The sequence below is a fragment of the Patagioenas fasciata genome, chromosome 15 (genome assembly GCF_037038585.1).
Source record: "Patagioenas fasciata isolate bPatFas1 chromosome 15, bPatFas1.hap1, whole genome shotgun sequence".
Classification (NCBI taxonomy): domain Eukaryota; kingdom Metazoa; phylum Chordata; class Aves; order Columbiformes; family Columbidae; genus Patagioenas; species Patagioenas fasciata.
Genome location: NC_092534.1, coordinates 2,609,984 through 2,625,229, shown reverse-complemented (window position 1 = coordinate 2,625,229; position 15,246 = coordinate 2,609,984). Strand labels below are relative to the sequence as shown.

At 45.8% G+C, this 15,246-nt stretch overlaps 1 protein-coding gene across 5 annotated transcripts in view; it reads left to right on the top strand.

Annotated features, from left to right (window-relative positions):
- XYLT1 (xylosyltransferase 1) overlaps nucleotides 1–14,592 on the top strand; it is a 276,271-nt gene extending 261,679 nt beyond the window's left edge. For 4 of the 5 annotated variants that reach the window (XM_071815168.1, XM_065850894.2, XM_065850893.2 and 1 more), the window contains exon 11: nucleotides 6,896–14,592. In XM_071815168.1, coding sequence (XP_071671269.1) covers nucleotides 6,896–7,218 — 323 coding nt within the window. In that variant the 3' untranslated portion in view covers nucleotides 7,219–14,592. Of the gene's footprint in view, nucleotides 1–856; nucleotides 4,025–6,895 lie in introns of those variants that run through there. The other variant, XM_071815169.1, reaches the window with a different exon arrangement.
- The last annotated feature ends 654 nt before the right edge of the window (nucleotides 14,593–15,246 follow it).

Genomic DNA, 15,246 nt, shown 5'->3' with positions numbered 1-15,246 from the left:
TCAGCTTTGATTTCCAGCTTGTGTCAGTTTGTCACCACTTTCTTATTTAAATACAGTTTTCTGTGCCAAATAAAGGCATTGGGAGAGTAGGACAGAAGAATTAGAACTTCTAAAAGAACAAACCGGAGTCCACATAGTTACACACCTGAAAATCTTGTGTCTCATTTCTTTGTGTTTGCACCACTAAAATCTTGTGTGGACACGACACTCATCACTGAATTTCCTAAATCGTTACTTACCTCCACATCACCTCAGGGCAGAGCACAACAAGGAGAAGTTGCTTTTGGTTTCCCAGCATCATGAAGGGAGCCACTTGCTCCTCTTTTAAATAATGCAAGGAAAATGTGTTTGTTCCTGCATTAGGACTCTCAAAATTTATTATTACCATTCAAAATATAAGAATTAACCATGGGACAGCTACCAGCAAGGATGTTTCATTTGGCAGTTTATAAAAACAGCATATGCAGCTAGTTTAGTCATCTTTCTTTTCCCATTTAGTCATTAATTTTGGCTGTGCACACGAGTAAAACCATAAAGGAAAATCAAGAGCAGGTATTTTCTTTGATATCATGTCCAGGTGTGCATAACCGAGAGAATGTAAATTGTTCTAAAAACACAGATTCATTGACCTTTTCCAGATGTGAATCTGTAAGAGATCAGCTCTCACATGGAATTACTGAGTACACTGGGAGGTTTGGGGTATTTCCACTGCAAATGAGACTTCCAAAGCCATTTCAGTGGAAAGTCTCAAATCTGATGTTATTGTTTCTTGCTCCTCTTTCCCCTCCAGTCATCCAAATCTGTGTCTGTTTTCCTTAGCCTGAGTTGTGTCACTGATCAAATCTGCTTTCAGCAGATCCTCTGGCTCGAGAGCGCCTTCAAGTATCTGCCTCGTTGGACAATGAAAAAAAAGGAAAGAAAATGAAGTGAATTTGTGAGATAAATCATTTGGAGAAATCAGCTTCACTTGCTCCACCAGTGTCTCGTTCCCCCTACATTTTGCACAGCCAGATTCTGTTTTATTCTTCTTCTAAATGGTGATTTTGAGTTTCTCGCCATATGGCCAAATGTGTTAAAGCCAAGTACTCGGTGCTTATTGTCAGGACGTGGGAGGGATGCCAGGGACCAGCAGGATGCCCTGGGATTCAGTCGTGCCAACACAGAGAGGGAATGGGACGTGGAGGAGCCAGAAGATCAGTGGCCGATCACTAGCAGTGGTACTAGAGAGGAGTGAGGTTTCTCGCTGTCTCGGGCAGCCAGAATTTAAGCGCAGTTTAGAGTCTCAAGGCCAGGTTTCTGGGGGGACTGGAGAGGCAGAGCCAAACGGCAGGTATAATTCAGAGCATTTAGCCAGCACTTCACAGACTATAATCCAAGCCACCGAGTCGATGTCAATTCCTATGAAAACAGTGAAATCAGTAGAGGTTGGCTCTGCATCCCCATCACCCCGTGTTCCCACAAACCGGTGCCCTACCAAGCCCTGCGAAGCAGCAGTCATGCCAGGCGCAATCACGAGAAGGGCAGAGTGTCGAGGTTTTGATTGCGGGGTGACAATAAAACTGTGACAGATGTATTGTTAACCTCGTCTCCCCACCACTTTCCCCTTTTGCCCCTCCCTCTCCCCCTTCTCACTCAGCACAGGCGATCAGGAAAGAAGGACAGAGAGAAGAGAGTTGGGAAAATTAACAGTGTTTTACTAATGCTACTAATAAGAATAGAGAAAATAATACAAAATATACAAAACCAATCTTGAAAGTCTCAGCAACTGCAGAGCCGGCACCCGAAGTCCTGGACTGGACTCTGCAGCCAACCGGAGCTGGATTCAGTCTGTCACTGGCCTCAGTTCGCAGGGACGACTCGCAAGGTCCTCTCCTAATGTCGCCATAAGGAAAAGGGCCGAGATCCTCGTGATCTCCCACCTCTATATGAAGTATCAGGTGAATGGGATGTAATACTCGGTCAGTTTTTGGTCACCTGTTTCTCATTGCCCCTCTGGCGAGATGTGCATCCATTCTTAGCAGTCCAGCGACCTTGCATACCACTGCTATGTCTACCAAAACATGGATCTGGCTTTCAGGAAAGCAGCTGATATGAAGCTTTAGCTGACAGGCAAATTCACTAAAAGAGAAACTTGTTTTTAACAAAACCAGGACACAGAGGAAAAGCCAAAGCAATTTCATCCTTTAATTTGAGTCCATATTCATGGTAAAGGTTCCACAGCGATCTTCCAGCTGGAGTGACGATAATGAGTCATCATGCGTTTAATGTATAGCACCCGTTTCATTAAAGATAAATGAGTTACTCCGAGCCAGTGGGCAGGAAAAAAATCCTGAACCTCAAGCCGATACTGAACACTGGATTGAAAATAAATAAATGAATGAATAAATAAAACTCTTCTTCCTTCAAACAAGGAGGGCAGTGAAGAAGAGCATCCTTTGGTGTTCGGTTCCTGGCTGGGTCGCGCACCCCAGACATGGAGCCACTGGTCCCTGCTCTGGGCCCTCTCGCTGCAGCCACCACTTCAAAGGTTCGATGGCGCGGGCAGACATGCTGCGGTGCACACATGCATCTCAAAGGCCCTCTAACCTAATCCATATTTATAGATCATTTTAATGAAGTATATACTGGGAAAGCCTTGTTTTGCCGTTGGTTGTTTGCAGCGGCTCAATCAATTCTAATTGCGTCTATACGGATTATAAAGTGGGTGGCAACTTGTGTCAGAACTGCTGTGATTTCTTTAAATTAAGCAGAGGTAACATGACATGTTCTTGATAAATGCAGTAATAGCAGCAGGCAGGCGGGTGACTGCAGAGGAGTTGATGTGCCCTGGAATCGTCATTCTGAGAAAAACCCTGAAGATGGGGATTTGCTTTGAAATTTAGTTCAGATCCAGTTGACAAGGAGTCGATTAGCTTCACAATGAGCAAATGCAGCACTGTCTTGTTTCCTGCAAGAGAAAACAAACAAAATGTCAATAAAAAATTACCTCTTTGCCAGAGGGTTTCAACACAATTCAAGTAAAGAAATAAAGCTGTACATACTGTGTCGCTTTAAAAAAACAGGTCTAGCGCCTTAATGTGTGCCGAGGTAACTAACTTCTTCATTCCTTAGCCCACTCTCTGTCGAAACTCATTTGCTTTTCCTGCAAAATGAAGACCAAACCCCCACAAAAATGCTGAAATCCCAGCCTATGTGGCTGCCTGTAGGCTGGGTATGTAGTCCAAAGAAGTTATACTAAGAAAAGTCAGTTGAGAAATGAAGTTCCCTCGTAGAGTGAAGAGCAAACAAAAATGAGGAACAAAAATAACTCCTGTTTTTTAAGCTATAATTTAGAGTCAATGGAATATATTTTGCATTGATAGATGCCCTCCTGAAGTCAAAGGGCTATTTAGATGTGTTTGCTGGCAGAAAAAAATCTGGCTTCATGTCTGCAGTTCAACTAATATTGAATTGGTTGCTCTAACTGTACAGATTTAAATGTCTAAAGCCACATTTCACAGGGGCAAGGACTGAAACGTCAATGCTTTAAAGGCATGCCCAGTAGCTCCAGCCTCCCCCTAGGCAGTATTTCAGTGTTTGGGATCCACACTCTCCTTCTCCTGTCCCAACCCAGTAAGTTACAGACTCATGATTGAGTCTCTTTGGTATTTCCTTTAACGCAAAGAAGAACACCCCATGTCTGCCCCAGCTTGGATGAGCTGCATCCTCCTGACTTTCTCCTACGAACTTTTCAACAAAGACTTGGAGGCTCCAGGAGAGGGTTTCTGGGTTGAATCCTCAGCATTTCCTCTCAATGAGTACACGTAGCTCCGCACTCAGGTTGCTGTTACCTGGCTCTTGCTTTACAGGACGTGCAGGCACCTCACATGGGGTGTTGGTTCTGCCGTGGGGCCAGGCAGTCCCCCACCACTGCCATGTCAGGGTGTCATGGTGTGTCTCACACCGGAGAAGCACATTTTCACTGTAACACATTGAGAAACACAGTGGTTTGTTCCCTTTAGAATCATAGAATGTCCTGAGCTGGAAGGACTCATGGAGTCCAACTCCTGCCCCTGCACAGGACACCCCACAGGTCACCCCGTGTGTCTGAGGACGTTGTCCAGTCTCTTCTTGAACACTGTCAGGTTGGGGCCGTGACCCCTCCCTGGGAGCCTGTTCAGTGTCCAGCACCTCTGGGTGAAGAACCTTTTCCTCATGTCCCACTGACCCGCCCTGGCACATCTGCCATCCCCTGGGTTCTGTCGTTAGTACTGTCCTCAGCAGTCTCTTCTGATCTGCTCGTACCTGCGTGTGACTTTTCCAGTATGGTTTCTCTGCAGTCCCATCACGCACCGTTGCTGTTGTAGCTGCTCGCAGCCTGGCCGTGCAGCAGCTCAGAGCAGAGCTTTGTGCTGTGTTGGTGTGAGAAGCGCGGCATGTCCCACACCACTACAGCAATAGCAGAACAGGAGGAATTTAAATGCGTTGAAGGTGCTGAGGTTATCACCCTTATTTTAGCAAAAGCAGCCCACTGATCTTGAGCAACAAGGGTCACAGATTCAGAGAAAAAGCTGCTCTGCTGCTGCGTTGCTAAGCACTGGGTCCTGCAGTCGCTGGAGGTTTCATTCCTTCCAGTCCTGATAATCCACCAAGTCCTGAAGCCTGGGACAAATGCGAGAGGAGAGCAAGTTCCATTTCATCCTGTTATTTGTCTGAAAAGAAGCTCTCTCTTGTTCCGTGCACTGCACACACACACACACCAGGCTTTAATTCAACAAGCTCTGAATTGCCTGTTCCAATCAGATGATCCTACTAGTAATGCCAACTCTTATTTGTTTGGGGATTTTTACTTGGAATGTTACTATTTAATTAATATGTTGACAAACAGTCTTCCATAGTTAATTGCTTCCGAAGGAGGAAATTTAATCATGTGTACTTGTTCTGTTTCTTAAACTGCAGTGCTCAGGCAGAGCACACTTCTGACACATGTGCATGGAACAAACTCATGGTGACTGGGGATCACTGTGGATATTTACCATTTATAATAAACAGAGGAGATCAGATAAATGCAGAACAGTTAAGTGATGTATAATGGTGATGGAGATGTGCTGAACTAATTTAACTGGGCATCTGAAGTAAAGTACTTGCACAGTATTTGACATTGAAGAATTTGCATATGTAACAGCAAAGCTCCAATTAAACGTCCCTTTTCCCTCTAAATGTAATAATTTATTGCCAGAGCCTGAGGACTCGGCATCAGGCTGCAGTGCAGCAGCAGGGACACGTGGAAGGAACCATAGCCGTGAATATGTAATTCCTGCCCCCAAGCGCTCTCTGCACGTGGCCGCAGCGAGGACGCTCGGGAAGGCAACTGAGAACAGAACGGAATGGCTGAACATTTCCTCCCAAGAGTCACACAGTGAAGATTTTTCAAGTGTCCCATTGTTCATGAGCAGTACCTTAGTCCCGCTCTCAGGCCTGAGGAGGTCAGCCGGCCTTAGAGGAGGGTGCTCTGACCCGTAGTGTCCAACTGGAGGTCTTTGAAGGCATTCTCGCAGCCTGACAATGATTTTACTGCAATATTACATATCTGGGGCAACGTGCTGCATTTTGCTGAGGTAGAAGAGTTACTGTAAGGAAAGCAACCACAACGCAACAAAACTTTCACTAGGAAATGATTGTGATCCATTATTTGGCACAAGAGCTGGAAATATAATTGTCATTAGAGAAGACTTTCCCAGCAAGACTGGAGCATGTCCAGGAACGATGCTGGGGCCACAGGCATTCCATTAACTGGGTCGGGTATGTCCAAGGCCATGGCATTGTCCTTCCAGTGCCAGGGATGGCACCAGCCGGTTTGCGGGGGCAGGCTGAGCTGACAAATGTTGTGACTTTTCCACAGCAGGACAAGGTTCATCCATTTAGGAAAAAAACAACAGGCTGAGATCTTGACTCTTTCTCCTAGACAAACCAATGATAGCACTTGGAGATCTGATGAGGGTCAGCAGCCTTCTCGCAGCAAGTGCCCTTGAACTGTTCCTAATTCCAAAGCCTTCACTGGGTGCCCACAGGGATGGCTTCAGCTGCACAGGGCTTATCTCCCAGGCTGCTCCTGCAGTGAAAGAGGCAAAATTAGCTTCTCCTGAATGAAAAATAAGTTTCTCCTGAGAGGGAGCTGCATGCTGCTCAGGCTCCAGGTACAGGAGCCGCTCAAGTCCCTGGGTTTGTTTACCTTGGAGGAGACTGAGAGCAGAGCTCATGGGCTGCAGGTTCCTCAGCAGGAGCAGGAGGGGCAGGGCTGAGCTCTTCTCTGTGACAGTGACAGAGCCCAGGGAACGGCAGAAGATGTGCCAGGGGGGGTCAGTGGGACATGAGGAAAAGGTTCTTCACCCAGAGGTGCTGGACACTGAACAGGCTCCCAGGGAGGGGTCACGGCCCCAACCTGACAGTGTTCAAGAAGAGACTGGACAACGTCCTCAGACACACGGGGTGACCTGTGGGGTGTCCTGTGCAGGGGCAGGAGTTGGACTCCATGAGCCTTGGGGGTCCCTCCTAACTCAGAACATTCTGTGATTCTCTATACAGACAGCAGCTCACAGCTGGGACGCCCTTAAGGCCAGGCCTATCTTTTTGTTTTGCTGTGCAGAACAGCTGTGTCCTGCCTGGGTGTCCTACAGCTCTGGGGATGCCGGTTTCACACGATGACGATAAGGACAACGCTGTGTTCAAGCCTGAGCTCTGCCCTGCTGAGGGTCAGCACTGCGGTGCGAGCTGTAACGGAGCAGGAGCTGAGGAGCTGAGCACGGCCACTAACATTTACCTTTTCATTTGCTGTCCCCTTAGATAGTGATGGTTTGTTTGGATTTTGGTTTTTTTTTTAATGCACTAATTTTTGGGTTTATTTCTGCATTTCCAGAGGAAGCCATGAAGTATCACAGCGGGCCTCCAAAGAACGCCTACATGGAGCAGAGCTTCCAGGGCTTGAACCCCGTCCTGAATATCCCCATCAGTGCCGCCCAGCTGGACCAGGCCAAGAGGAACGCGGGGCTGGTGGGCGCCCGGCTGGACGCCTGGGTGGACTCTCTGGTGGGCAGCGTCTGGTCAGCCGTGGACATCTGCAGCACCGGCCCCACGGCCTGCCCCGTCATGCAGGGCTGCGCTCAGACAGCCTGGAGCTCCCTGAGCCCTGACCCCAAATCTGAGCTGGGCCCCGTCAAACCCGACGGTCGCTTGAGGTAGCACCCGCTCCGCTCTCCTCCGGCATAGGTTTTTAAAAGGGAATTTAACCTTGCTCATATGTGAACCTCACACCAGATTTCAGAAAGCTAAGGGAACATTATATTTTTTTTGTTACTTGTTGCAATTTAAGTCATTTTAAAAAAGGAAAAAAAGAAGTTCTGACAAGGCCTTTGGCACCGCCCTCTCCATCGGCTCTGCTGGGAGCAGCTCCGGGGCTCCGCAGCCTCTGCCGTCCCTGGGACCCGCACACCCCTGCGGTCTCCAGAACAGGACAGCGGGCCATGGAGAGGGCAGTGAGGGAGCAGCTGCTAAAAGTGGTTTTTAAAAATAAATTCATGTGTACCTCTGCTGTTTCATAGGCTTTCATTACTTTGCCACCATGAATAAATCACAGCAAAATGCCCTTTTACTTAGGCTTCCTGGGGAGGTTGGTTACTGCAGGCTGGAGCCTGCATGGCTGCATTACCTCACAGGACACAAAATAATTATGGTACAGCCTCACTCACCCTCCCACTTTTGTGTTTTTAATAACACAGAGTAATTCTGGACTCAGTTAATGTCTGTTGTTAACCTAGTATAGAGTAAATGAGCAAAAGCAAAAACTTTCAGATTTTTTTCAGAGATTTTTTTATACTAATTTCATGATAAACTCTAAATGGGGCCAGTGTTTTGCTATATTAGTCTTTCATGTCTCATGCAGTTGTGTTCAGGGTCTGTGTACTATGATTTTGAATTTCAACCCTTTCAAATCTGCAGGGTTTTTTCCAAGCCTACCAGCACCAAAGCATTTTCGCAGACCTCCAGAACAGCACATGTGTGTGTGTGTGTGTATGTGTGTGTGTGTGTGTGTGCAGGCTGGGGCTGGGTTGTGAGGTCTCTGCTCGTTTTGCTCGTGAGCTGGGCTGAGGTTTTCCTCGGGCGGCGGAGTTGCACAGAACCAGTAAAATAGTGGAGTTGGGACCTAAATCTGTAACGACGTATTTTGTTCCCTAATTCAAGTAGTAGCTAGTAAGTGTTAACACTAATTCCCTCCCTTGATCTGCCAGCTCACGGGAAGGAGAGCGGTGCCAGCTTCTCAGTGCTTTATTCCGTCAACAAACTCTACCCTTGCCTTGTCTTCAGAATCCTAGCAGGCTGCATCCTCTCTTAAACAGGCATCATTTTAACCTGCGTTTTCTCCGGTAGGAAAAATATTCTTTCACATTCCAAGAACTTTTTAAAATCTACGTTTTATATGCAAATTCATCTCCAACACATGCATTTTACATTAGCATAAAACATGCACTTTGTTGTTGTTGCTGTGGTAATCTCTTGTTAACAGCATAACCCAAAAAGGCTATTAAAAGCTATTTGGGTTAATGAGGAAAAAAACCTGTTGATGTAATAAAGTAAGGTATCGTCTGTTTACCCTTCTGTGGGTATGGCTAACTTTCTGCTGATCAGAGTTAAGCCTCCACACCAGGAGGGAAATAGACCCTTAAATCATTCCGTAATTACATCTCACCCAAAGGTTGAATTCCCTTTTAAACAACAGTTGCGAGATGACCGTAACACACAGATCCCAGCGCCTTGTCGCATCTCTCTCCATAGTATTGGTTTAAAGCTACTTGCAGTTTGCTTTGGACTTGAAAATGCGGTGTCAGCTGTGCTGGCATTAAGGCAGAGCATTGAAATGTTTATCTGGCACAAAAATGGATGCATAGAAGGAACGATTTAGGTATTTATTATTTATGTTTTAGTCAATGACTAATTAGTAGGTGCTGCTTTTGCAGCTTGAAGATTATGTTATCTTACTAACTGAAGCTGCCTTTATTAAGAAAAGGCCTTCCTTCCCTCACACCTCCCTTTCTTTTTTTGTCTTGATATTGCCAGTCACGAGAGCCGTAGTTTTAGTAAAGCTTGTAGCAACGAGAGCTGGTTGAAACACTTCAGTCACGTTGATGGTCCGGCTTCTCAACCAGCTCTAGAGGCGTGTTTAAAACTGGGCTTGCCAGCAGGTTTATATAATAGAAACACAGTGTTATTACTTATTCATTAGGGGTTTTTTTTAACAGTGCTTGTTTTTAATCTAACATTCCTTCATGAAGTTCAGATTTTCCGGGGACCTCCAATCCTCACTGTGAAATCCAGGGCTTTAGTCACACTGATGCGATGGCACCTGCACGGTTCAGGCCCTGCAGGTGAAGTGAAGAGCATCGTATTGCGGGCACACGGTAACAGTCCTGGGCCATGGTTGTTCTCAGTAATGATTTCAGTGTAGTTGCAAAATCTTCAGTCTGTCTTGCACATCAGTATAAGGCTGCGCCCATACACACATGCGGATAACCTGGGTTTTAAATTTGATCCAGGAATGTTTTTAAGCGCTTTGTTGGTAAATTTTCATTATTGACTAGACCAAGCAGAAGGTGGGAACAATTCCATCTTTTGCGGTTAGAAGAAAATCTGCCACTTTAATAATTTAAAACGGAAGGTGCAAAATATTTCATTTCAGTACAAAAAAGGGAAAGAAAGCAAATGGTTGCTGACACATCTATTTACGTTATATGCTTGGTTTGAAATATCTCAAAACAAAATTTATATTCGCTTGTTTTCTGAAAGACAAAAGGCATCTGCATGAAGTTTTGTAGCAAGCTGGGAATGCCAGTGCTGCTGGTAAAACTGGTGTCTCAGGCAAAACTTCCACAGAGCACTGGTTCTGAGTAGGGACTTCAGGGTCCAGTCCACCGTGAGTCACAGGCGTGACAGCGTGGTGTGTAAACACTTGTGTTCCGAGTCACCAAAGGATGAGCTGCCGTGTTTGGAACACCTTGTTGGGGCAGTGGCATTTCAGACCTAAATGCCAACCTCTACTAGAGCTATTAATATGCAGACACAACTGCAGAAGTTGTATATGGGACACTGTGTCTGAGTTACAAAGTGCTGTAGGTGTGAAGAAAGACCATGGCAAGCAAAACTGTGCGCTAGGGATCGGGGCTGCTCCAGGCCGACGTCGGTAGCGCTGCTCAGCCTGACATCCTGCTGGCGGTGGAGCCTGTGCGGGATGCTGGGGAGCGTTAGAGGAGAATAACTTCACAGATCTTACATTTGGTGAAAAGGAGAATTCGGAGCAGGGGCCCACAGTTCGTACCAAACAAGCAAGTTACGCATCTTCCAGTGTGCAAGTGTTATTTTCCAATCCCACCGGCCAGTCCTTGCTGAATGGGGCTCCAGCTGCAGTCCAGCTGTGATCCAAATCCCTTCCCGTGGGAGAGGCTGCGTGTCAACGTGCACACATTTGTCCTCTGTGCGTAGCGCTTTGCTGGCTTAAATCCCCTGCCAGTTCTGTGCAGTGGCCATGTAACACTTCTCTGATCGATCGGTATTGCACAGAAAGGGAATGTGGCAAAATGCAGAACCACCCACATATGTGATTAAATGAATTATGTCCAAAATCAGTCAGTGTTATACAAACCCGTTCGTATGGTAATGTTAGACCTTGAGGCTAACAGAAATAGCTCAAATGACAGTTTATTTTTAGATGTGTCCAATTCTTTATTTGATGACATTTGGACATCGAGTAGTAATATTTATATTTTCATTTTCTGATATTCAGGGTTTTTTTTTTAGAATTGAAATTATGTCTTCATGTTTTGTGCTCTCAGCAAGCAAAGAATTTTAACAATTTCTCCATGCTAGCCAGTGTTATACAGGGAAGTCCGTCTGTATCTCTGTTGTTAAGTTTCCATTATTGCTGAGCCTAGAAATCAGGCCTGTGCATTCGTGTGTTACAAACTGCCTTTCCCAGGCAGTGGCTTTAGTGCACAATGCATGTGCACTTGTTTAACAGCATATTAACAGTGATGCTGCAGCACCTTCAAAAGGACCAACTAACGTCTATTCACCTTCTGTCCATCTCCTACAGCACTAATTGCAATACTAATGAAGCCTCCATCACTCTTACCCATAATTAAAGGGAATAGAGTAGTGAAGTCGGTGAATCAGAACCGGGATGTTCTAAAATGACCAAAGGGAGAGGTGAAGGGTAAAGACGATGCTGAAACTTTGCAAAAGTTTGACACAACTGTGCTGCAACAAAACTTTGACCAAACAGAGCGGCTTCTGCACAGCAAGGCCGAGAAATGCTGAGAGCCACAACATCTCGGCTTCGACTTCCCAGTTAAAGAGAAAACAAGATCCAGGTTTTTACTGTGACCAGGCAACGCGGACCAGCTCTGTGCTGATCTCCCTGGTTCTCTTTCACCGCAGCTGCCGGAGCGGCCAGCTTGCCGCCGGCTGTCACAGCCTCCTCCGCGTCTGCCCGCATCCCATAGCTGGCGGAGCTGGCCACATGAAACCTTGGCCAACTCCACCACTTTCCATGGAGTGGGAAGTTTCGTGCTTGTGTGAGCCAAACCCCTCAGGCTTCTTCAGAAACCCCAGCTGCAGATCAGGAAAAGTTCACTTTTCAGAGCAGCCTTTGGTCAGCACAGTGAAGGAGTCAGGAAGAGTGATAGCGATGATCTTTTCCTGATTTTCAGGCAGGGGCATTAATATATGTAATAGTAGTTGTAGTTATTTCAGCAACAGAGCGAGACTGATCTGGAAGAAAGTGGTTAGTGGCATTTCTCACCGTCCCTTGCATCAGGCTGGTTGTGAAAAGCGAATGCTCCACATGTGCTTTTATTTCAACCATTCAAGGCCTCCAAGATAGTCCTGAGGATTCATAGGACATTACAGTAAAGCAGTATTAAATGACGATTGAAAACATCATGTAAAAAAACCTTTCCAGACCAAACCCTTAAGTTTCTCCAGGGCTGGTGGCCACAGAGAGCGCAGGAGCGATGGAGGGGACAGGACAGGAGCGATGGAGGGGACGGGACAGGAGCGATGGAGGGGACAGGCCAGCAGTGATGGAGAGCATAGGACAGCAGTGATGGAGGGGATAGCACAGCAGTGATGGAAGGACAGGACAGCAGTGATGGAGGGACAGGACAGCAGTGATGGAGGGGACAGCAGAGTAGAGATGGAAGGGACAGACCGGGCTTAGAGGCCCCAAACAAATGTGAAATAGGGTTAAAGGCAGCCAGGAAGGATTTGTAGGGAAATAACCTTTTTTCCTGTAGACTCTTGAAGAGTGAGCAAAGGCTCAGCTCTGTAGGTCCCTTGGAAGGTGCAGAGTGGAGGAGTCTGGCCTCGAACACCATCACTGCCAGCCCAGGGAGGGAAGGAAGAACCGGGCTGAGCGTGTTCAGAACTGAGGTAACAAGGTCTTGCAGCCCGTGACACCAAGGGCCATGGCAGCGTTAGGCTGTCCCCAGCTAAGCAGCGATTAACCCTTGTGATGTGATACTGCAGGTACCGTGTTGATTTCATTCCTTTATCCCACCAGTAGTGTGTAGGTCGCTCTCTGCTCTTTGCTTCTGCCTTGGTTACCTTCTTTTGCTCATGGGTGCTATCACAGCTGCTACCTCACTGTGTCTGCAAACACGTTTACCTGATCACAACAAAAAAAGGTACCAGAAATCTCCTTGAACTGAATGTACAATCTATGCAAATTCTCTTTCTACTTTGTTAAAACCTAGAAGTATTACTTGTAACCTTGCCAAATAAACAGCAAGATACTGTACAGGTGCCTCTGATAACAGAGTGACGATTCTAGGCGCGGTTCATCGCGCTGCATTTGTATATTGTAACGACTTGTCTTTGGTTCTGTTATAATTAACACCCTTGACTGAGAAGACAGCAGCCTCGCTAGGGGAGCACCTTCAGTTTGCTGGGAATATCCTGGAGGAGAACATCTATGGCATTTCATTTGATTTTCCTGCTTACACCCAAAAGGCACAGACCTGTTGGCCAAAGTTAGGATGTTGTTTCAGCTTTTCCTTGGGTGGACCCGATCAGCTTTGGGTCGCTCGGTGTCTGTCCCCATTGTGGCATCCAGCGTGTTGCCCCTCACTGAAAGCCTTACTTCCATCCTTTCTAAATGTGGCCTTAAACTGTGTTAGGGATTTGGTGTTGTTTGTGTCTCGCTCACTTTTTCTGTTTGTTGTGGAAGGAATAAAAGGCACCTTGAGGTTTCTATTACAGCTCAGCTGTGTTGCTGTCAGCTTACACTTCACAAATACCATAGAAATTGCTTACAAATGCAGTCTTTAGTGGAAGAAAATGACCTTCCCTTTGGGCAAAAGGAAGGCTCAAACATTCGTATAAACCTTAGGAAATTATGAGCTCTGTCTTTTGCAACTCACTATAGATAAGGCAGGTTGATTTAATTACCTACAAAGTACAAACTTAAAAACTTTTAATTTCTCTTCAGACTATACCAGAGCAGGGAGCTCTAGGTGCACAGGACGAATTCTGGGGTAATTTTGCCGCGATGCAGTAGCATTCCTTTCAGGTTTGTACTGGTAGCTGGGAACCATCAGTGGTAGGGTCTTAAAATCTGAAGGACTTACCACTTGGGGCCAGATTTTGAGTGATGGCTGGGAATCTAACGGTGCACGTAGGAAACAGAGTCTGGTTGTATCATCAAAGTCATAAATGCATTTCCAAAAATCGGCTTTTGGAGTTTCATCCAAAGGTTGTCAAAATCAGCAGAAACCAAGGATTTCTGCTAAGGCTTCTATCTGTTTGGCTTCTTTAATACTTTTGTCCATAGAGAAGTGTCCTGTTCAGTCCCCCCAATATTCCCGGCAGGCTGCAGTGCTTTTAGGAATCCCGAATCCTGTCCTGGTTTGCGATGCAGATACAACCCAAAGGCAACTTGAAAAGGGTTTACATAGACAACAAGATCTGTGAAACAAAAACAATTAATTCGAGTTAACGAAATGGCTTTTCTGACTTTGTCGTTTTGGTTTTGTTTTGGGTTGATTGGATTTTTGTATTGCCTAACATAGTCCATAATAAGTTATTCCTGTTCTGTCATTTTCAAAGACTGGTGGTAATATAGTTTTAAGAAATAACTATTTTGTTATAGATCATTATATGCATAAAAGTGTACAGAAATATTTTGTAAGCTATTGAATAAGAAAAAAGAAAACCATGTATATACAGCGAAGTTTAAAAAAACATAAATTGGAAATTCAAATGGAACACACTGAAAGATGTAGATATTTTGCTATTTATTTAAAGGAGTATTTTATGAGATATTGAAATGTCTTAAATTGACCAGTAATCAAAGTTCAAAGTCAGAATGCTTTTCTTGTAGTAGAATGTGATTCTCAGCAATTATTGCACTACCCGGTTTTGCACCCTTTTGTCTTTCATTTAGCAGAAAACAATGTGCCTTAGCTGTATTCTTTGTCAACGGGAGTTTGGTTCTTTTTGTCCGACAAAGCAAATTTTTTTTTTGCAGAAAAAGAAATGGATGTATTAAATACTGTATTATACCAAAAACACTGCAGTTGTATATAAGTGCTTTCTGTCATACTGTGTTTTCAGATGCAGAATTTTAAAATAAAATTTAAAAAAAAAAAAAAGAAGGCTGTCTTTAGGAATAGGTGTGCACCTCGAATTATTTTCAAAGTATTTAAAATAACTTTGCTGCTTGGTGATATTTAGGAGGAAATCCGGGGCCAAGCGCTGCTGCTCAGTGGTCCCAGTGCTGGTGCCACTACTTTCACAGAATCCCAGAATCCCAGAGTGTCAGGGGTTGGAAGGGCCCTGGAAAGCTCATCCAGTGCAATCCCCCCATGGAGCAGGAACACCCAGCTGAGGTTCCACAGGAAGGTGTCCAGGCGGGTTTGAATGTCTGCACAGAAGGAGACTCCACAACCTCCCTGGGCAGCCTGGGCCAGGCTCTGCCACCCTCACCAGGAACAAGTTTCTTCTCATATTTAAGTGGAACTTCTTGTGTTCCAGTTTGCACCCATTGCCCCTTGTCCTGTCACTGGTTGTCACCGAGAAGAGCCTGGCTCCATCCTCCTGACACTGCCCCTTTCCATATTGATCCCCAGGAATGAGTCCCCCCTCAGTCTCCTCTTCTCCAGCTCCAGAGCCCCAGCTCCCTCAGCCTTTCCTCACACGGCAGATGCTCCACTCCCTTCAGCA